This window comes from Miscanthus floridulus, chromosome 18, assembly GCF_019320115.1.
Source record: "Miscanthus floridulus cultivar M001 chromosome 18, ASM1932011v1, whole genome shotgun sequence".
NCBI lineage: Eukaryota > Viridiplantae > Streptophyta > Magnoliopsida > Poales > Poaceae > Miscanthus > Miscanthus floridulus.
In genome coordinates this window covers 16,831,292-16,854,379 of record NC_089597.1, presented here as the reverse complement: position 1 = coordinate 16,854,379, position 23,088 = coordinate 16,831,292, and the positions used below count along the sequence as shown (strand labels likewise).

At 44.2% G+C, this 23,088-nt stretch overlaps 4 protein-coding genes across 4 annotated transcripts; 2 read left to right on the top strand and 2 right to left on the bottom strand.

Annotated features, from left to right (window-relative positions):
• Positions 1-596: 596 nt before the first annotated feature.
• Positions 597-2,318, bottom strand: LOC136522770 (uncharacterized). Its single transcript, XM_066516574.1, has one exon. The coding sequence runs from the start codon at positions 2,049-2,051 to the stop codon at positions 693-695; it is 1,359 nt and encodes a 452-aa protein (XP_066372671.1). The 5' UTR covers positions 2,052-2,318; the 3' UTR covers positions 597-692.
• Positions 2,094-2,821, bottom strand: LOC136523367 (S-locus-specific glycoprotein S13-like). The gene is made up of 2 exons (XM_066517070.1): positions 2,169-2,821; positions 2,094-2,097 (listed from the first exon to the last, which is right to left on the bottom strand). The coding sequence occupies exons 1-2, from the start codon at positions 2,819-2,821 to the stop codon at positions 2,094-2,096; spliced, it is 657 nt and encodes a 218-aa protein (XP_066373167.1).
• Positions 2,822-5,222: 2,401 nt separating this feature from the next.
• On the top strand, positions 5,223-10,397 carry LOC136520247 (enolase 1-like). Its single transcript, XM_066513705.1, has 17 exons — positions 5,223-5,377; positions 5,520-5,583; positions 6,780-6,844; positions 7,182-7,229; positions 7,358-7,444; positions 7,534-7,614; positions 7,697-7,798; positions 7,874-7,954; positions 8,038-8,112; positions 8,391-8,453; positions 8,534-8,614; positions 9,094-9,288; positions 9,378-9,428; positions 9,530-9,618; positions 9,718-9,769; positions 9,858-9,914; positions 9,999-10,397. Exons 1-17 carry the CDS (start codon positions 5,309-5,311, stop codon positions 10,077-10,079), a joined length of 1,341 nt encoding a protein of 446 aa, XP_066369802.1. The 5' UTR covers positions 5,223-5,308; the 3' UTR covers positions 10,080-10,397.
• Positions 10,398-11,378: 981 nt separating this feature from the next.
• On the top strand, positions 11,379-14,658 carry LOC136519708 (enolase 1-like). Its single transcript, XM_066513081.1, has 14 exons — positions 11,379-11,490; positions 11,619-11,705; positions 11,795-11,875; positions 11,958-12,059; positions 12,135-12,215; positions 12,299-12,373; positions 12,652-12,714; positions 12,795-12,875; positions 13,355-13,549; positions 13,639-13,689; positions 13,791-13,879; positions 13,979-14,030; positions 14,119-14,175; positions 14,260-14,658. Exons 2-14 carry the CDS (start codon positions 11,652-11,654, stop codon positions 14,338-14,340), a joined length of 1,062 nt encoding a protein of 353 aa, XP_066369178.1. The 5' UTR covers positions 11,379-11,490; positions 11,619-11,651; the 3' UTR covers positions 14,341-14,658.
• The last annotated feature ends 8,430 nt before the right edge of the window (positions 14,659-23,088 follow it).

The following is a 23,088-nucleotide window of genomic DNA, read 5'->3' as shown; positions in this document are numbered from 1 at the left end:
ATTTCTTTTCCCAGAGAATTTTTATTCTGCTGTTGTGGTTGTGAGCACATGAAAGAGCTAGGTCCTCTTTTCTTTTTCCCCAGAGAATTTTTATTCTGCCGTTTGTGGTTTTTTTCCTGAGAATTTTTATTCTGCTGCTGTGGTTGTGGGTACTGGAAAGGGCTAGGTTCTTTTTTTCCCCCAGAATTTTTATTCTGCTGTTGTGGTTGTGGGTACAGGAAAGAGCTAGGTACTCATTTTCTTTTGTCCTGAGAGTTTTTAAGTCTCTTGTTGCCATCCTCGGTGTCAGCGAGTCACCCATTCATTAGCCAGTGACGTCATGCATACGCAAACTTGCACGAAGGGCTCAGCCTTATCGTTTCGGCTTATACGATCGTGGATTATAAGCTACAATAGTATTTTTCATTCACACCAAACTAGCCAGCAGTATTTCTGGCTTATAATTCACGATCATTTCAGTCGAAACGATTCTTTATTCATTCTAATATATAACGATTCATCAGGTAAGAGTGCCATGTTGCATCATCGTTATAATGGTGTTTACATATAAGAAAAAGAGTTAAATGCACCAGAGATTCATTAACTTGTGAGGATGTTTCAGTTGGGTCCATCAACTTTTAAAGTGGTTTTTTAGGTCTATAAACTTTTAAAATAGTTCACTGCAGTTCATACCTATTTATTTAACCTTAAATTTAAAGCACATTTGTAGAAAACACCTTCCCGCACCACGTCACGTACGCGGACGGCTCCGTGGCGCCCGCCATCGCTGTTGCGGGCGCGCTGGCGAGCCGCCGCTGTCCTCCAACCGGCAGCTCGCTTCCCAGCGCCCTCCTCCAGCCGCCGCTCTTCCTCCCCGCGGCGCCGTCGTAGGTGCCGACGGCGGCGGCTAGCCGGCGCCGGGCACGTAGGCACCGACGGTGGCGGCTAGGCCGGTGCGGTCGGCGTCCAGGCCCAGCGCGTCCAGCGCCTGCGCCAGCTCGTCCACCGGTCATCATCCCGTGCTCCAGGTTCCATGGCAGGTCAGGAAGAAAGGGTTCGGCTCGTTGCGAGCTCCTCAGGTGATCTGGCAACCCGCGCACGACGCTGTCGGCGTGGTCGATGCCATCCAGCACGACGACTCGGAACGGGTTCGCCCGTATCGCCTCCGCCATGCGGTCCAGCGCCGTCTGGCCACGGCACGACACGACGGACTCGCCGCCGTCATCGCCGGCTTGCGGGTAGCCGAGGCGCACGGTGGCCGCCCCCGTGCCGAAGACGGACTTGGACAGCGCCTCGGCCATGCTCCTCTTCCCGGCCACGTCAGGCCCGGCAAAGACGACCCACGCGTCGACGTCGGCCTTGCCGCGCCGCCTGGCTTCGCCGGACTTGGCCTTCGCGATCGTACTGGCCACTGCAGCAGCAGCCTCGGGTTGCCACCTCACCGCCTCCGTGAGCCGTCTCACGAGCAGCTTGTCGTCCGTCTCACACGCCGGCCTCGTCGCCGCCAGGCCAAGCGCAAGATCCATGTCCACGGCACCCCTATGCTGCACTGATGGCCGTACCACCGGCGGCGGCGCCTGCATGTTTGCAAGAATGGTAGGAGCAGCGAAACTCACGTTGTACAGGTAGTTGTACCATAGCTTGCATCCAGAGTCGTCGTCATACGCGTATGCGATGCAGTAGCATTTGCTCAGACAGGCTTGTCTGCATCCTTCGTCACCCTCTGCCGTGTCGTTCTGCGAGTTGCAAGGGTGCCCTCGCAGGTTATCTAGCAGCACAAACGAGTCATCGTGTTCCACCGTCAGGCCATCATCTGCCGTGCACCTCAGTGGACGAGACCTCGAGCATCCGTCCACAAAGTATCCACGCTGCCACTCTGATGGTTTCGAAGGCTCGAATCTGTGGACGCAGCCACACGTGCCGTTGCTCGTGCAGGCGCCGAAACGGCCGCAGAAGAAGGCGCTGGATTTGCAGTCGGAAGGGAAGGTCCAGCGGGCCACCCAGCAGCCAGCAAAACTCGACCAGCTCCGTAGGCTCACTTGCCCCAGATGGAGCCGCAAGTGCTCCGCCATGCCTGCGCCGGACGATTTTTGAGCAGCAACAGTGAACTGCCGTTATCTTGAGAAGACACCATCCACTCCGGGAAGGTTCCCCGGAGGACGTCCCAACCGTGGGTGGTGAGCACGAACCCGTTCCTCCTGCGCTGGTCGACGCTGAGGCTGCTGGTCGACGCTGACGCTGAGGCGCTGAACCAGTTCGTGTTGGTGTACGTCAGCGAGACGTCGTTCCCGGTGTCCCCGTCGAGCCCGAGCCTCGCGCCGGGGAGCAGCGCGTCGCCGGGGTAGTCGAAGCTCTGCCACAGGACCCGCGACGAGTTGGCCTGGTCCCTCACCACGAGGTTGCCGCTGTCGAGGAGGACCGCGACGGTGGATGCGGGTGCGGGCGTGGGGCCGTCGCCGTCGCTGTCGTCGCCCGCCACGCTTGACCACCAGAGGTAGGCCCCGGCCTCCGTGATGTACAGGCGGTCGCCGAAGAGTTGCAGCGCCGCGCTGGAAAGGTCGGAGATGTAGACCCGGTGCCCGAACCAGAACTTCGGGGTGCCCGCGTTCCTCGGCATGTTCCTGATCCGGACGCCCAGGAAGTGGTATAAATCCGTCCCCGACGAGAAAAACCCCAGCTCAAACACGCCGTTCCGGGACACCAGCGTCTCGTTCCCAGAGATGCCCTCGCCGGGGAGGATGGTGTCTCTGGCCGCGAAGGCAGCCACGGTGAGAAAGAAGAAGGCGGGCAGCGGTGCCATGGGTGGCCGGGACAGCGAGCAGACGCGTTTCACTGCCTCCATTGGCGAACTAGCAGTAGTAGCAATAGCAAGGAAAGCTGCCGGTTGGAGGACAGCAGCGGCTCGCCAGCGCGCCCGCAGCAGCGACGGCGGGCGCCACGGAGCCGTCCGCGTACGTGACCAGCTGCGGGAAGGGTTTTCTACAAATATGTTTTGAATTTAAGGTTAAATAAATAGATATGAACTGTAGTGAACCATTTTAAAAGTTTATGACTAAAAAACCACTTTGAAAGTTGATGGACCCAACTGAAGCCTCCTCACAAGTTAATGGATCTCTGGTGCATTTAACTCTAAGAAAAATATGCAAAGGCAAAGTCGAATTCCTTATCATGAATTCACGACTGAACTTGTCGATCAATTTAAAATGGTGGCATTATTGGAATGACACGAGCAGTGTTGCCAGTTGCCACCCAGACTCCCTGGGACAAACAAAAAAACAAAAACAAGGGGGGCAAATTCCAGCTCCGGGGACAACGTGACAAGGACCTGTGGTCAACGGTAATCGAAAGAAAAAAGTTTACCAGAAGCCCAAATCATTTCTTTGACATTTACTATGTGCGTACTGACAATTTGGTATTGGTTTTCCGACCGTGTGTGGCCAGCATTTTGACAAAGTTCTGACAACGTAACCCCAACTTGAGCTGCTGTCATGCCTCCGTTCTGTTCATCGCTGAATTCCGGGTCTGGTCCGCTCTCAGGGTCTAAATAAATGAACCGTATAACATGAGAAATTCTAGAGTCCGTGGTCTTCTCAAATCATGCAGGAGAGGTATAACATGAGAATTTCTGGAGTCCGTGGTCTTCTCAAATCGTGCAGGAGAGCGACGTATCTTTGTCCGAGAAAGATTAATAAAGCTAAGAACTTCAGAATGACCTTTCAATGTGCCAAGTGTCATCTTTCTAGACAAAAGTAAGAGCTAGTTGTGACTTTGTGCACGCGGGTGGAAGGATTAAAACCCATACATCATGCTTGCTGCCTAGTCACCTAGACGAGCTGTTACTTTCGTCGACAGAGTTGCACGTCTGATTGGACCAAGACCAGCAGCAGATGGTGAGCAAGGCGGCGACGCAAAAGTACTCCTTTTCCCGTGCCTACCTAACATGTGCTTTGATCTCTAAAAGCGCTGGAAGCTCTCGTGTCCTCTTGTGCCATTAGTTTCTAGTGTAATTTAAGTAACTGCTTAAAAGTTAAACCTGGAATTTTTCTATTAAATAAAGGACAGTTAAATCTAATTAAGAGACGATACTCGATATGCATATGCATATATTCGCAAAAAAAAAAAAAAAGATACGCATATGCATACTATTATGATCTGCAGCTGAAATCATTTGAATGAAAGCTCGTAAATACTATTACAACATATACAACAGATGTTTTAAACATATGGTTACACTCAAATTACATTTGAATTATTGCGTACAAAGTATCTCTCTTATTCAACGGCTTGTAATAATAATCATTGTAGAGCCTGTTTGTGTATAGATAGAAGAAACCAGGCACAGCCGCCGCCGCACAAGAAGAAGCCACCACAGCTTTTCAGCAAAGAAGAAAAGCATACTCCCTCCGTCCCAGAATATCTGTCGTTCTCGCTTCCCGAGAAACAACTTTAAGAGCATCTCCAAGAGTTTGTCAAATTTTATTTGGCAAATCTTGTGATTTGCCAACTCCCAAAATTATATGCCAAGTAAAAAAACAATCCATCTCCAAGAGTTTGGCATTTTTGACTTGGTAAAATAAAAAAACCCGTTAACAAAACGAAGAGGCCCGCTAAGCGAACGAAGAGCCCCGCTAAGAAACGAAGAGCCCCAGATGCCAAGACGTATACGTGCGCGCATATTTGCGCGTGCGGAGGGAAGATTTGCCAAGTTGCTATTGATGCCAAGTTGTTTTGCCAAACTGTTGGAGGCTATTTTTTATTGTTTTGCCAAAATTATATGGATAGCAAGTTGAGATGGCAAACTCTTGGAGATGCTCTAACAAAATATATATTAAAAAATATTATTATTTATGATACATAATTAGCATCATTGGAAAGATCTTTGAATCTAGTTTTTTAACAAATTTATTTAGAGACACAAATGTTACATATATTTTGTACAAATTTAGTTAAAGTTGTGGCACGGACACCGAAAACGATAGATAATAAGCAAGTTCCTATATTTGAACGAAACGAAAGCGCACACAGTCCTTGCACCACGGAACAAGAAATCGAATATGCTCCCGCAGCCCCGCCCCGTGGAAACCAAGAGCGATCGTGGAGGGACCTTCCCCTCCTCCAAGCAAAGCCAAGGCCACCGACGGGCGGGCTCCACCCGCTCAAACATCTCTCACCGCCAGGTGGCCCCCACCCCCACCCCCAAACCTCCGCTGCCTCTTCTTCTACAAATAGCCCGGCCGGCCGCGGCCGCTCCCGAGTCGAGAGGCGAGGCAAAAGCGCAAGCAGACGCGACCACAGATAGCGAGCGAGCGCTTCTAGGCCTTTTCGAGAGATGGCGGTCACGATCACGTGGGTGAAGGCGAGGCAGATCTTCGACAGCCGCGGCAACCCCACCGTCGAGGTGCGTTCGTTTTGCTGAGTCTTCCAGAGGCTGCTGTGAATTTGGTGATCTGTTCCGATTCGCCGCGTCGCTGTGCCGATGTGCTCCGGTTTTGTTTTCCTATGATATGATGAATCTGGATTAACTGCTGCGCTGCGCGCAGGTGGACATCGGCCTCAGCGACGGCAGCTTCGCGAGGGGGGCCGTTCCGAGCGGCGCATCCACTGGTACGTCTGTCTGTCTGCCTCTGCTCTGCTCCATCCACCAGCGTGCTCTGTTCCTGAGCGACTGCTTGGTTTGGTTTGCTTGATCTGGTCGTGTCGAGGGATTCGAGCGGTGTCTGAGATCGTCGATGCTGTGTGGCTCTGTGACATGTATACTGTGCTTGCTTGATCTGGACGTGTCGAGGGATTCGAGCGGTGTCTGAGATCGTCGATGCTGTGTGGCTCTGTGACATGTATACTGTGCGTTTGTTGTTGGTTGTGGGGGATAATAACAGACCTTCATCATGTTGAACTGGCTAGGAGTCTACGACTGAGATGCGCGCGCGGTTGTTTTGTTGCTAGATCTGATTGATGCGTATATTCTTGTCCTAAGTTTTCAGTATGTTCTCCGCCGCCATGACCAGCGCGTGTTTGGAACCTGCTTTTTTTACTGCGCGAATTGAAATACTCCCTGCGAGATTATTTCTATGTTCGGGGGGTTTATAAAAATCAGCTTAATCGTTTCAAAGCAGAGCCTAAGAGTGTTTAGAAACATGTCAGCAGAATCATCACCGCCGTGACATGGTCAGCTGATCTGAAAATTGCTTACCTTCTGGATCTCTTAATGAAGCAGAAGGCAACCTTGACTTTTGAACTCCTGTTATTATACTGTCCACTATTAATTAGAATGTTTTTTCAGATATAATGTGATTTATTTATCTATTTATTTTCAGTTACACTTCTCTGAACCTTGCTTCAATCATCGATTATAAGCATGATTTTGTTTTCAAATAACACAGAAAGAATGCAGTAAAGCCAATAGACCTTCCCTAAAGTATTCTTATCTATTGAATCAAGAAAACATATTTATATGTGATATACCATGCCATTTAATCATTTTGACATGTTAGCAACATAGAAAAAGACATACTTTTCATATTAGATATGGTATTATGGGACGTCAACATCTGCTATTTCGTTTGGAATGGACTTTTTGTGAAATTTCAGTTTGTGGTCCAGACACCTTTACATATTAGATAGTACTATGGGATGTCAGTATCTGCTATTTCGTTTGGAATGGACTTTTTGCGAAATTTCAGTTTGTGGTCCAGACATTACTTTTTGAATAGGTTGCCTTCTGTAGTTGCCTCAAGTTCCATATGTTAGACATCAGCACAGAATTTTGACATTTTTATCTTTGAACAATTGACCTCTCTCAGGAATATATGAGGCCTTGGAGTTGAGGGATGGAGGATCTGATTATCTTGGCAAGGGTGTTCTTAAGGTTAGTTAACCAGCCAATTTTTCCATTTCAGTCTGAGCAAATATAATTTGCTATGCACTCGCATGCACTGTAGTCATTCATGCATCCAGTGGTCATGGTTAACTTATATAATAGAAACCAACATGTGTATCCTCCCCCTTTTATTTGCGATAAATTTGATTTGAGAACCTATTTGAAGGCTATGCTCTAAACTTCAGTTGACTAATGTTACTGTGTAGCTTTTGGCTTAAAATTTGAATCCACAGCTAACCTGTGTGAGTGATTGCAACCATTCTGTTTTTGATGGGTTGTTTTCTTTTTTCACATTGGACTAATAAGTTGTATTGTCTTTTGCTAGGCTGTGAGCAATGTAAATAGCATTATTGGACCAGCAATTGTTGGAAAGGTATGTATCTCAGTTCTAAAGTTACATGATTTCATTGATGTGGTTTATCTCAATTCTAAAGCTACTTTTCTATGATGTGATACCCAAAACACATGATAGCTATCTTACTGTGGTGAATTATGTTTCAGGACCCCACTGAGCAGGTTGAGATTGACAACTTCATGGTCCAACAGCTTGATGGAACCTCCAACGAATGGGGCTGGTGCAAACAGAAGGTATCATGGGGAACTTATGTTTCTAAACTTGACTTCCATCTTGCACTGCTTGTATTGATTTACTTTGATGTTGTGTTCAATCTATAAAGCTTGGAGCAAATGCCATTCTTGCGGTTTCACTTGCTGTGTGCAAAGCTGGGGCTATGGTGAAGAAGATTCCTCTTTACCAGGTCTTTCAAACATTACCACTACGATTTATTATTATGTTGTATGCACAATTTAGAGGTGTCCTGAAAGTTTACTTATTTGCAGCACATCGCAAGTCTTGCTGGAAACAAAACTCTGGTGCTCCCTGTACCTGCCTTTAATGTGATTAATGGAGGATCACATGCTGGAAACAAGCTTGCCATGCAGGTAATTCCTTGAGAAATCTGATTTTCTGACTACATGCTTCGACTATACTCTCTAATCATTTTAACTGTTGTACAGGAGTTCATGATCCTCCCAACTGGTGCCTCCTCGTTCAAGGAGGCCATGAAGATGGGAGTTGAGGTGTACCACAACCTGAAGGTGAGCAACTAATGCATCTATTGATGTATCAAGTGTGGACCCTAGGAATATGAAGTCAGAATGCTAAATGCTTCTGTATGCAGAGCATAATCAAGAAGAAGTATGGTCAAGATGCCACAAATGTTGGGGATGAAGGTGGTTTTGCACCTAACATTCAGGTAATGTCCATATGTTTTTCTCTGCTGCTGTCATAGGCAAGCACAACAATTCTTACTTTTATATATTTTTTGAAGCTATCTAGCATATTATTTAAGATGATCAGGACATAATTCAAAAATTGGCAACTTAAGTTTTATCCAAAGATAGTGGTGCTAGCCTAATTATTGCTCTATGGTTCTCTCACTATAGGAACACTATGATTTGTTTCTATGTTTAAATTAATCATCAACATCCATTTATCTCACAATCTAATTTCTATGTCAACCAATATATGCAGGAAAACAAAGAAGGCCTTGAACTACTGAAGGCAGCTATAGAAAAGGCTGGCTACACCGGAAAGGTACGTCCTTTCTTTTCTACTTGGCTCACAAACAGACAAACCTTTGTGTGTGTAGTTGATTCAACTTATCTGTGTGGCAGGTGGTCATTGGAATGGATGTTGCTGCTTCTGAATTCTTTAGTGAGAAGGACAAGACTTATGATCTTAATTTCAAGGAGGAGGTAAGAATTGCAACTTCTTATTATGCTTTTATAGTTTTATTTACCTATAGCTTTAGCTATTCCTTATGTGTTAGGGCCTGTTTGGTTCCTTAGACCGAATTTTAGTTCCTGTCCCATCGGATGTTTGGACACATGCATGGAGTATTAAATATAGACTAAAAAAATAACTAATTACACAGATTGCGACTAATTTACGAGACGAATTTTTTAAGCCCAATTAGTCCATGATTTGACAATGTAGTGCTACAGTAAATATATGCTAATGACGGGTTAATTAGGCTTAATAAATTCGTCTCGTAAGTTAGTCTCCATCTGTGTAATTAGTTTTGTAATTAACTCATGTTTAATCCTCCTAATTAACATCCGAACGTCCGATGTGACGTGGACTAAAATTTAGTCCGTGGAACCGAACACCCCCTTATTCTATAGGGCTATATGAGCTTTTATTTTATATTAACTGTACTCACTTTCTTGGCCAGAACAACGATGGTTCAAACAAAATTTCAGGTGACAGCCTGAAAGATCTGTACAAGTCCTTTGTATCTGAGTACCCTATTGTGTCTATCGAAGATCCATTCGACCAGGATGACTGGACCACTTATGCCAAACTCACTGATGAGATTGGACAGCAAGTGCAGATTGTAGGAGATGATCTTCTCGTTACTAACCCCACTGTGAGTAACATTTTAATTAATTGATTCCCCCCTAGTTCTATGCACAACATGCAGTTCTAAACATTACCTGCTTGACCTGTGCTGTACAGAGGGTTGCCAAGGCCATCAATGAGAAGACATGCAATGCTCTTCTCTTGAAGGTAGAATCATTGCTATTTCATATCGCTAATCTTTTTGCCTGGGTAACGATTACCTGTATTGTAAGTGGCTGTTGACTAACTCCATCGCTACACGGTGACAGGTGAACCAAATCGGCTCTGTGACCGAGAGTATCGAAGCTGTTAGAATGTCCAAGCGTGCCGGATGGGGAGTGATGGCAAGCCACAGGAGGTAGCCATTGTAGTTCTTTGTTTGCTTTTGAAAACTTTAACTAGCGTTCCTATTTGATCTGTTCCGCTCAATTGTTCTATCTTCTCTTTATTTGTTCAGTGGCGAGACAGAGGACACCTTCATTGCTGACCTCTCAGTTGGCCTGGCTACGGTACGCTGTCAACTGGCGAACATACACTTAAGATACTGTCGAATTGAACATCTTCGGTACTGACCTGGTTTCCATGACTTCGATTCAGGGCCAAATCAAGACAGGAGCTCCCTGCCGGTCTGAGCGCCTGGCCAAATACAACCAGGTAAGCGTGCGCACCTGCTTCTTCGTTTCCCAACCAGGTTATGCTTACGGCTCTCGAGTCTGAACCAAACATTCGCGGTTGCAGCTGCTCAGGATCGAGGAAGAGCTCGGTGATGCCGCAGTCTACGCCGGAGCAAAGTTCAGGGCACCAGTGGAGCCCTACTAAACCACGAGTGCCCTCCCAGAGTCTGGAGAAAGAAGATGAGGATGTTTCTTGTGGAGCTACTAGTTCGCTGCTGCTTTTTGATAGAATGTCTGTACGATCACAATAAAAGTATGGTCTTGTTTGCCCGAGAGCTACACTAGTTATTTTGTCGTGGGAACAAAAAAAAAAAGGAAAAAGAAAAAAAAATACTGTTTTTCTATATTATTCTGATGAGTGGTGGTCCGCACTCGCTGTAATATCGTTGCCCAAACTGATTTTGATGGGTACGCAACAGAAAATTTTGCTGGTCTTGCCATATGTGAGTGACTTTCTGGTTTCTTTTGCTATGTGAAACTATTTTCGTATTCAGCTTAGAAACTCCTCGCCATGGCTTCGGCTGGTAGGAGCCACAGCCACATCTTGCACAACAGAATATCTTGTTGGTTTTGCCATATGCGAGTGACTTTCTTATTTCTTTTGCTATGTTAAGCCATTTTTTAATTTAACATGGAAACCCCTTGCCACGGCTTTGGCTTATAGCGGCAAATGGAGCTACATGGCTTCGGCTTGTAGTGGCAGATGGAGCCACACGGCTTCGGCGGCTTATAGTGGCAGATTGAGCCACACTATTTCGGTGGCTTGTAGCAGTAGATAGCCACACTGCTTTAGCTTGTATCGGCGGATAGAGCCGCACCATTTCGGCTTGTAGCGGCAAATGGAGCCACAATCGCATCTTGCACAAAAGAAAATCTTGATGGTCTTGCCATATGTGAGCGACTTTCTTGTTTCTTTTGCTATGTTATTAAGCTATTTTCGAATTCAGCATGGAAACCCCTCGCCACAGCTTTGGCTTGTAGCTGCAGATGGAGCCACACGACTTTGACTTGTTGCGGCAGATGGAGCCACAGGACTTCGGCTTGTAGCGGCAGATGGAGCCTCAATCACATCTTGCGCATCAAAAAATCTTGTTGGTTGCTAGTCTTGCTATATGCGAGTGACTCTTCTTTCTTTTGCTGTGTTATTAAGCCATTTTCAAATTCAGCTTGAAAACCCCTCGCAATGGCTTCGGCTTGTAGCGACAGATAGAGCCACAACCGCAGCAATTCATGGCTTGTAGCAACAAATGTAGCCACAACCGTAGCGTCAATTCATGGCTTGTAGCGGCAGATGGAGCCACAACCAAAGACAAAAAAAAGGCATTAATTCATGGCTTTGTAGCGGCAGATGGAGCCACAGCTGAAGACAAAAAAAGGAAAAATGTGTAGCTTTTGGCTTAAAATTTGAATCCACAGCTAACCTGTGTGAGTGATTGCAACCATTCTGTTTTTGATGGGTTGTTTTCTTTTTTCACATTGGACTAATAAGTTGTATTGTCTTTTGCTAGGCTGTGAGCAATGTAAATAGCATTATTGGACCAGCAATTGTTGGAAAGGTATGTATCTCAGTTCTAAAGTTACATGATTTCATTGATGTGGTTTATCTCAATTCTAAAGCTACTTTTCTATGATGTGATACCCAAAACACATGATAGCTATCTTACTGTGGTGAATTATGTTTCAGGACCCCACTGAGCAGGTTGAGATTGACAACTTCATGGTCCAACAGCTTGATGGAACCTCCAACGAATGGGGCTGGTGCAAACAGAAGGTATCATGGGGAACTTATGTTTCTAAACTTGACTTCCATCTTGCACTGCTTGTATTGATTTACTTTGATGTTGTGTTCAATCTATAAAGCTTGGAGCAAATGCCATTCTTGCGGTTTCACTTGCTGTGTGCAAAGCTGGGGCTATGGTGAAGAAGATTCCTCTTTACCAGGTCTTTCAAACATTACCACTACGATTTATTATTATGTTGTATGCACAATTTAGAGGTGTCCTGAAAGTTTACTTATTTGCAGCACATCGCAAGTCTTGCTGGAAACAAAACTCTGGTGCTCCCTGTACCTGCCTTTAATGTGATTAATGGAGGATCACATGCTGGAAACAAGCTTGCCATGCAGGTAATTCCTTGAGAAATCTGATTTTCTGACTACATGCTTCGACTATACTCTCTAATCATTTTAACTGTTGTACAGGAGTTCATGATCCTCCCAACTGGTGCCTCCTCGTTCAAGGAGGCCATGAAGATGGGAGTTGAGGTGTACCACAACCTGAAGGTGAGCAACTAATGCATCTATTGATGTATCAAGTGTGGACCCTAGGAATATGAAGTCAGAATGCTAAATGCTTCTGTATGCAGAGCATAATCAAGAAGAAGTATGGTCAAGATGCCACAAATGTTGGGGATGAAGGTGGTTTTGCACCTAACATTCAGGTAATGTCCATATGTTTTTCTCTGCTGCTGTCATAGGCAAGCACAACAATTCTTACTTTTATATATTTTTTGAAGCTATCTAGCATATTATTTAAGATGATCAGGACATAATTCAAAAATTGGCAACTTAAGTTTTATCCAAAGATAGTGGTGCTAGCCTAATTATTGCTCTATGGTTCTCTCACTATAGGAACACTATGATTTGTTTCTATGTTTAAATTAATCATCAACATCCATTTATCTCACAATCTAATTTCTATGTCAACCAATATATGCAGGAAAACAAAGAAGGCCTTGAACTACTGAAGGCAGCTATAGAAAAGGCTGGCTACACCGGAAAGGTACGTCCTTTCTTTTCTACTTGGCTCACAAACAGACAAACCTTTGTGTGTGTAGTTGATTCAACTTATCTGTGTGGCAGGTGGTCATTGGAATGGATGTTGCTGCTTCTGAATTCTTTAGTGAGAAGGACAAGACTTATGATCTTAATTTCAAGGAGGAGGTAAGAATTGCAACTTCTTATTATGCTTTTATAGTTTTATTTACCTATAGCTTTAGCTATTCCTTATGTGTTAGGGCCTGTTTGGTTCCTTAGACCGAATTTTAGTTCCTGTCCCATCGGATGTTTGGACACATGCATGGAGTATTAAATATAGACTAAAAAAATAACTAATTACACAGATTGCGACTAATTTACGAGACGAATTTTTTAAGCCCAATTAGTCCATGATTTGACAATGTAGTGCTACAGTAAATATATGCTAATGACGGGTTAATTAGGCTTAATAAATTCGTCTCGTAAGTTAGTCTCCATCTGTGTAATTAGTTTTGTAATTAACTCATGTTTAATCCTCCTAATTAACATCCGAACGTCCGATGTGACGTGGACTAAAATTTAGTCCGTGGAACCGAACACCCCCTTATTCTATAGGGCTATATGAGCTTTTATTTTATATTAACTGTACTCACTTTCTTGGCCAGAACAACGATGGTTCAAACAAAATTTCAGGTGACAGCCTGAAAGATCTGTACAAGTCCTTTGTATCTGAGTACCCTATTGTGTCTATCGAAGATCCATTCGACCAGGATGACTGGACCACTTATGCCAAACTCACTGATGAGATTGGACAGCAAGTGCAGATTGTAGGAGATGATCTTCTCGTTACTAACCCCACTGTGAGTAACATTTTAATTAATTGATTCCCCCCTAGTTCTATGCACAACATGCAGTTCTAAACATTACCTGCTTGACCTGTGCTGTACAGAGGGTTGCCAAGGCCATCAATGAGAAGACATGCAATGCTCTTCTCTTGAAGGTAGAATCATTGCTATTTCATATCGCTAATCTTTTTGCCTGGGTAACGATTACCTGTATTGTAAGTGGCTGTTGACTAACTCCATCGCTACACGGTGACAGGTGAACCAAATCGGCTCTGTGACCGAGAGTATCGAAGCTGTTAGAATGTCCAAGCGTGCCGGATGGGGAGTGATGGCAAGCCACAGGAGGTAGCCATTGTAGTTCTTTGTTTGCTTTTGAAAACTTTAACTAGCGTTCCTATTTGATCTGTTCCGCTCAATTGTTCTATCTTCTCTTTATTTGTTCAGTGGCGAGACAGAGGACACCTTCATTGCTGACCTCTCAGTTGGCCTGGCTACGGTACGCTGTCAACTGGCGAACATACACTTAAGATACTGTCGAATTGAACATCTTCGGTACTGACCTGGTTTCCATGACTTCGATTCAGGGCCAAATCAAGACAGGAGCTCCCTGCCGGTCTGAGCGCCTGGCCAAATACAACCAGGTAAGCGTGCGCACCTGCTTCTTCGTTTCCCAACCAGGTTATGCTTACGGCTCTCGAGTCTGAACCAAACATTCGCGGTTGCAGCTGCTCAGGATCGAGGAAGAGCTCGGTGATGCCGCAGTCTACGCCGGAGCAAAGTTCAGGGCACCAGTGGAGCCCTACTAAACCACGAGTGCCCTCCCAGAGTCTGGAGAAAGAAGATGAGGATGTTTCTTGTGGAGCTACTAGTTCGCTGCTGCTTTTTGATAGAATGTCTGTACGATCACAATAAAAGTATGGTCTTGTTTGCCCGAGAGCTACACTAGTTATTTTGTCGTGGGAACAAAAAAAAAAAGGAAAAAGAAAAAAAAATACTGTTTTTCTATATTATTCTGATGAGTGGTGGTCCGCACTCGCTGTAATATCGTTGCCCAAACTGATTTTGATGGGTACGCAACAGAAAATTTTGCTGGTCTTGCCATATGTGAGTGACTTTCTGGTTTCTTTTGCTATGTGAAACTATTTTCGTATTCAGCTTAGAAACTCCTCGCCATGGCTTCGGCTGGTAGGAGCCACAGCCACATCTTGCACAACAGAATATCTTGTTGGTTTTGCCATATGCGAGTGACTTTCTTATTTCTTTTGCTATGTTAAGCCATTTTTTAATTTAACATGGAAACCCCTTGCCACGGCTTTGGCTTATAGCGGCAAATGGAGCTACATGGCTTCGGCTTGTAGTGGCAGATGGAGCCACACGGCTTCGGCGGCTTATAGTGGCAGATTGAGCCACACTATTTCGGTGGCTTGTAGCAGTAGATAGCCACACTGCTTTAGCTTGTATCGGCGGATAGAGCCGCACCATTTCGGCTTGTAGCGGCAAATGGAGCCACAATCGCATCTTGCACAAAAGAAAATCTTGATGGTCTTGCCATATGTGAGCGACTTTCTTGTTTCTTTTGCTATGTTATTAAGCTATTTTCGAATTCAGCATGGAAACCCCTCGCCACAGCTTTGGCTTGTAGCTGCAGATGGAGCCACACGACTTTGACTTGTTGCGGCAGATGGAGCCACAGGACTTCGGCTTGTAGCGGCAGATGGAGCCTCAATCACATCTTGCGCATCAAAAAATCTTGTTGGTTGCTAGTCTTGCTATATGCGAGTGACTCTTCTTTCTTTTGCTGTGTTATTAAGCCATTTTCAAATTCAGCTTGAAAACCCCTCGCAATGGCTTCGGCTTGTAGCGACAGATAGAGCCACAACCGCAGCAATTCATGGCTTGTAGCAACAAATGTAGCCACAACCGTAGCGTCAATTCATGGCTTGTAGCGGCAGATGGAGCCACAACCAAAGACAAAAAAAAGGCATTAATTCATGGCTTTGTAGCGGCAGATGGAGCCACAGCTGAAGACAAAAAAAGGAAAAAAATATTGTTTTTCTAGATTCTAATGAGTGATGAGTGGTGGTCCACACTCGTCGGAATTGCGCAAGAGAAAATCTTACCGGTCTTGCCATATGCAAGCGACTTTCTTGTTTCTCTGTATGCGAGCGGTTTTCTTCTTTCTTTTGCTTTGTTGAGCCATTTTTGAATTCAACATGGAAACCACTCATCACGGCTTCGGCTTGTAGCGGCAGATGGAGCCATAGCCACCGCATCAATTCATGACTTGTAGAGACAGATAGAGCTACAACCGCATCAAACCCTTGCCACGGTTTCGGCTTGTTGCGTCAGATGGAGCCACAACCGCCACATCAATTCATGGCTTCTAGCGACAAATGGAGCCATAGCCGCATCAATTGATGGCTAAGATTGAAAACGGACAGGTTATATCTCGTCCTGACCCGTCCCATTTTCTATATTTAATCCGTCCGTTTCTGTATTTTCAGAAAAATCCGAAAACTGGACCGGACATGGGTCGAGAGTTGGCGGGTGCGGGACGGAAATGGAAAAGGCTTGATCCCGCCCGTATTAATCTGTATTATACCCAGATTGTAAAATACGGGATAAGCCCAGCATACAATATATCTGTGAGGCCCAAGGGCTAAAAAAAAAGGCCCATCATATCCCTTCCTGCCGCTGCTTGCCTGCAGTGCGCTGTGAGCATGGGCTGCTGTCTGCTAGCTTGCTACTTGCCTAGTGCTTGCTGCTTGATGATATATTACATGACATGTTAACTTGTGACGTGTTAACTTGATTGATGAATAATACCTGCACTTGCTTGATGAATAATACGTGCCCAAATTAAATACGTGTACTTGCATAGGCGCACTACACGTCTGATATGTAAACTTGATTGATAAATAATACGGCACCACTACCGCCCGGATGTCCAGAGAAATCGGATCCGGCAGACGCTCCATCTATCCACAAAAGTTATTTTCGTACGTGTCCTGTTAATTATTCGTATCCACAAAAAATATCTTCCTACATGTCCCGTTAATTATTCTTTTTAATTCTGACACCAGAACACTCGAACGGTCACATGTTCCACTTTTCCTACCTCCGCGAGGGGATGGCGTCATCGACCTCTCTCATTAGACGTTATGTAGATTACATTTTATTTTGTTGCCCAACTAACATTGCAACATCCAACTATGGGCCTTGTACGGAAATGAAACACATGTACACATGAGACCATCGACCACCCGCGCCTACGCCTACTCACGAAACACTTACAACGTGAAAAGCACTTTCTGTAACATACGTTTGAAGCAGATGAAACATTTAGAATTGCAACGTATGTGTATAGCCACTGCAACATATGCAACATGCAGATAAAAGCACTTGCAACATATGTTTGAAGTAAATGAAACATTCTGAATAGATACTTGCAACATACGTGTATAGCCATTACAACATATGCAACATCTAGATCTACTTTTGCAACATCTATATCGTGCACACAGGGACCGACTTCGCCTACTCATTGCAACATGAAAGCACTTCCTACAACATACGTCTGAAGCAGATGAAATATTTAGAACATATGCTTGCAGCATATGCAACATTCAAATAAAATATTTGCAACATACGTCTGAAGTAGATGAAATATTTTGAATATACGCTTGCAACATATGTGTATAGCTATTGTAACATATGCAACATCCAGATCTACTTTTTTGCAATATCCATATGAAACACTTGCAATATACATCTGGAACATCTGAAACACATGACACATATGTTTATAACATACGCTTTGATGTAGACAAGGCCCGATCTTTCGATAGGTACGATAGTGTCGATTGGTGGAGACTCGACGTTCATGATCTAGGCTTCGAACCAAGACTGATTCGGACCCTCACAACCGTTACACCACTGCTCCATTGGTTATCAACCACGCGAACGCGATTGACCTCACCGAGAAGGCTTTCCTGCAAGTGAATCGAGAACACAAGCAAGAACGGGATGAACGCAGTCCAAAATTGCAAATAAATATGAGGCTTATGATAACGAGGAGTTCAAGTCTTTATTCGAAAGGACTAATCGCCACAGGCGAACAAGATCAAGACCGGGACCCTAGTTCACGATAAGCGGCCTTGGAGGGAAAGTTGCAGCAAAACGATATTTGTTTTACGAGGAAATCAAGAACTAAACAAAACCCAAACCCTAAATAGAGCGACGACTGCTAATTATAGAGTCTCGGATGTCACCCCCTTGGATGTGCCCCCTAATGGGCTCTAAGACGATACACGGCCCAACGGACCAAAAGACGGTGTCGCGGCACCCTGATAGATTCTGGACGCTGACTTGTTTTGATGATTCCTGTTGATTCCGAAGGGCTTTTGACGTGAGGCCACTTGCATTGGCTTCCTTATCTAATTAGCTTCCCAACCATATGTGGATCATAAAAAATGGAGCCCGGACGTGACCGTGTGACCAATTTTATGATAGACTGGTCCTAGAACCCAAGATGGGCTCGAACTTGATTTGGGCCTCCACCTTGGTGACTCGAACCGGATGAGCTTCGGGCCTCCTTCTCAGTTAGGACACCCTCACTGATCTCCTCGTCCTCTATCTCCAAGCGTGGTCGTATGTATGGAGCTCATGTCCTCATCATCCTTCCTTTCTTGATGAAAAGCCATCCTCGGCGTCGATTTTGCTTGAAGTCGATCCTGCACAATATGAGGATAAGCGAGGTTTCCAAAATAATGGGAATGGACAATGTTGTGAAAAAGAATATGACCATATATCCAGATTTGTAGCATGTCTTGTCCTATAGACATGTAGTCTACTCAATTAAAATATATATGATCTTTGCCAATACTATCATGCAAAAGATTAGTACTAACAAGAAACATATGCTCCCTTTCTTTAGATTCCACTTGTGTTCGAAAAGCAAAACTAGAGAAATATGGTATAACAATAGTGTTGATTTTACTGTCCTCTAGTTGATCATTACTTTGCACAACAAAAGGAGAATTCAGATTTGTATAAATGTAAACTCGTTGTATCAAATATTGTCCTTGGTTGTTATATTTGCCAAAAATATGATATGTATGTCTAGAGAACCATGTCAAATCAGCATATGCATAAAGTTTCTCCTCTAAAGAACTAAGATTACACGGAACATCAAATTCAATGTAACCCAAAGTATTTAAAGAAGACAATAATTTTAGCCATCAACTTCACTAGCATTATGAATAACAAGTCTATTTTTAGCACAAGTGTTCAATTTCAGCACACATATAGCATGATCATTCTTCAATGATTGCATGGGTATAACGTAAATATCATCATGCAAGTCATCTTCATCACAGGGAACATCAAGCAAATCATCTTGTGACAAAGATAAATCAAGCGAAGGCTCCACTAAAATTTGCTCTATCATAGCATGATTGGTGGAAAATGTGGCAGAACCACCCGAAATCACATGCTTATGGAGGCGCTCGTCTTCACCAGACACTAAACACCCCGAAAGTACACTACAGCGGGCGGTATCCGTCGAAAACACCCCAAGAGAGGACCCAAAAGATCCACGTTTTCCCCAAGGATCCAATAATGAGAACAAGTTACAATACTTGTCTATTTCATACATCAGAGTTTCTTAAAAAGTACATTATTACAATACCAAATGTCAGAGTGTGGAAATGATAAACAGCGGAATTTAAGATAAACATCTAGCGATAAGAACGAGGATCCGTCTGAGCCCACCAAAAGAATCCTCCACATAAAGGTACTTCTCAAGCATCACCTGCAATAGGGGTAAATAAACCCTGAGTACACAATGTACTCGCAAGACTTATCCGACTAGTGGGAGTAATTTCCTGACTCCAAGGAATATGAGAAGCTTTATGGTTTGCTGGTTTATTTTAGCAGAAAGCAATACTAATAGTGAATCCTTATTTAGGTTATTATTATTGGCCACATTAAGTTATTATATATCCAGTCTATATAAGCATTAGTTCTACTTTCAAGCAAGAGTTGAGCAATCAGTTCCATTTCATCATCTTCCGTCTTTCAGTTCTTACTACGATGCTAGAGTTAAGACAAGTCGTACTGACTCGGCGACAATTCACGAACCAATATGCCCAGCTAGGTGCCCCGAAAACACATGCCTCGCTTGTACCCAAGGCACAAGCAGAACCAAACCATCACTCTCCTATCCCGGGTGTCTAGGTCCCTGTTCAAACTTGGACCCCAAGCCCCCACTCTTGAGTCCCGGACTCAGTGTGGTGCAAGGACCTCCACCATCTCCGCCTCCCATCAGTCGGTCTAGAAAGAGCCGGATCCGCGACATGAGAGCAACAAGTCTTTCCTGCGCCCATACCCAAGTATGTGCTCGGGACAATAGATCTGTGACTTGCCTAGCGTCCATTGCAACGACCGGTCCTTAATCGACACGGACAGGAAAAAAGTGTAACCAAGTCATGCCATGTTTGTAACACCTCGGGTGTTTAAATATTAAAATCTGACATGTCATCATATGCATTGCAAAGCATTTGGCATTTGGTGAAAACTTTGATGTGCATTTACTAAAACAAGTTTACAATTGTGTAATGAATGTTGAATTGTATTGTTTGACTCAAGTTCAAAGTTTGTCTGGGTTTTGAATTTTTCGAGAAAACCCCGCTTTTCAGTATTTAAACCCTACCCTGAAAATCCATTTCAAAATCTAAGTATATTTTGGGGTTGAGCCTTAAAGCAAAAGTGTAATGCTTGACAAGTTAAGCAAAGTTTATCTTTGGAGTTTTTCAAGTTGTTTAGAAAATTTTTGAGTAAATCAAAAAGGCGTAATTCGTTAAATTTCCTGATTCAAATTCAAAAGTTCATTTCAAAATCTAGACCGAATTAGGAGATGGTTATAAAAGCAAAGTTGTAGAACTTTTGATTTTGAACAACTTTTATTTTTAGAGATTTTTGAGTTGTTATGAAAATTTGGGAGTAATTTGTGAATTTTGGCGAATGGCAAACTTGTAAATACTGTGAACAGTGTTCACCGCCGTAGCTACACCGCCGGCGACCTTCGGTTCGCTTCCAGACGCGTGCGTGGATGTCCTCGGCTTCGTGCTGGCGCAGAAACGTCTCCTGCGTCGCTTCCTTGAGCTTCCTGGCCATCCTTTATAACCAGAGCCGTCGCCGTTTGCCCCCGCCCCTTTCCTCTGTTTTCCAGTCACCGCCGTCGTAGCTTTGTTGAGCTTTTGCCATCGAACCAGCGCCCACGCCATCGTAGCAAAGCGTGTTCCAGCTCTGCTAGTTCCTTGTGCGTCCAGCAAACCAGTTCTTGTGGCTTGTCTTCACCGGAAACTCGCGGTGCACGCCCTTCTTCCTCGCGGCCGGCAACTCCTCCGCCGAGCGCGATTCGCCGTGGCCAGAGCTCCATGGTGCATCTCCGTCCCTGGTTTTGGCTGATTCTATTTTGTCTCGATGATGTAGTACTTAATCCATAGCTGGTTGCTCATTTTGACCACTGTAGTCGCCGGTACACCATCGCCGACGACGTTTTGCTTCGCCGTGATCACCGTGATCGTCGTCACGCCTCTCCGTTGCTTCTCCGACCTCGCTCCTTGCTTCAACATGTTCGGGGTGAGCCACTGGTGCTTCTTGAATCCCTTGTTTGAGCTCTACCGGTCTGTAGTCGCTGGCGTAGCGCTGCCGTGCCACCGCGTCCGCCATGGCCGACGACGAGCTAGTATAGGGTCGTAATCAGTGCTGCTAGGGACGTCAATCGATGCGCCTAGTCTTGGTGATCATTTTGGTACGTTGGCCGTTGCCGTTGGTCTCACCGTCGGCGAGAAATCGCTGGTCAGAGCCGTCGCTGCCGTGGTCAACGTCGGAGGTTGAAGATGACAAGTGGGACCCGGGTGTCAGTGACTCAGCGTTCAAATAGATTTTTCTATTTTCAGATTTAAATGAATAGTGTCTATTTTTGTTATTTTTGTGTAGATTTATTTAGAGCTCCAAAAATTATGAAAATATTTGTGAGACTTCTATGTGATGTAAAGTATTTAAGAAAAATATGAAATAATGTTTTTCAGTACTTTTTGAATGTGATAAAAATTGCTCAATTTATTAATAAATGGATTTCCAAGATTTTTCTAGGCTTATTTATTTATCCAAAAATTATGAAATTTGTTTACCACTTAGTTATCATGTAATGAACATGTACTAAAATTTTGAGCTCAATTAGAATAAGTTGATTTATTTCATAATTTTGAATTAAATAATTAATTCATAAAAGTGAATAGTAACCTTTAATGATTTAGGTTTTTGTTTGGACTTTTGGATTGAGTGATGCCCTTGGGTCATTAGTTGATGATGATCCTTGGCAATTGATGTATGTGTTATGAAAAAGATTTAGTTGTTTGACTTGCAACTGTACCGCGAAGGAAAGTTGTATTCAAATTGTTAATTTTGTATCCACCATCGAGCATCATGTTTCGTATTTCGCATCATGTTAAACATGGCATTGTTATTACGTGTAGTGAACGAAGGTGAACACGTGGTAGTTAATCAAGTGATTGAGGAAGTTAATCCGTCTGTTGAGGTCGGATCAAATACTTGTGAAACGTTGCAGGAACCGGATTTTTCCGTCAACGAAGGCAAGCCCCGGATGCATACAAACCTACCTTGTGTTTTACAAATTAATTTCGCTTTTGCTTTCCGTTACTGCATTAAGTGATTAGGAGTTGAGTAAAAGCCTAATTGGTGCATTACCACCCTTGTTATTCCATATTTACCATATTACCAGTTTTAAACTCGTATATGCCTAGTTTTACTTAGCTTGCATAGAACGATGAAAGTCGGGTGACTACCTACCACCTGCAAGTTTTAAATGGAACATTGGTTAATTATGATAGCATGTGATATGGGAATGTGGAGTAATAAATCTAGACCGGGCGGACTTGGTGTGTGTGAGCCACAAGACATGGAGGCCTTGTGAGCGGATTCTTTTCGCTTGTGTCGATTAAGGCATGTCCATTGTTGAATTGCATGAGGTGAGAATTTGTAGTACTAACCATATACTCCGGTAAGCCTGAACTTGGCAATTCTATTACGAGAATGGCTACTCACGCACTGGGAGTGGAGAGATGGCGGGAATAGTGTGTACCCATGTGGCCATGGGCTGGAATGGTGGAGTACTGTATTCTTGGGTGGCGCAGACCTGTTCTTGTTTTAGAGGATCCGAGGGTAGGTTGGTATATGTAGGTCAGGGACCTGCATATGTCGTGTGGTCTAGAATCCCCAACTGGGTTTAATCAGTTTGAATCATCGTTGCTCCTCGGTTATGGAGACTCAACTCACTGTTCATCATCGTAGTATTAATAACTGGAACTTGAATAAGGCTTGTGAAAGTGTTGAATATGAAGTTTCATGATCTCAGTGCGGATCATGTCAGTTTTGTATATAATTCTTAAAGAAGTCTTCTATATAAAGAATTTTATTAAAAGAGCTTTTACGCAAAAGAACTTTGATCATTGTTATAGCTATACCTT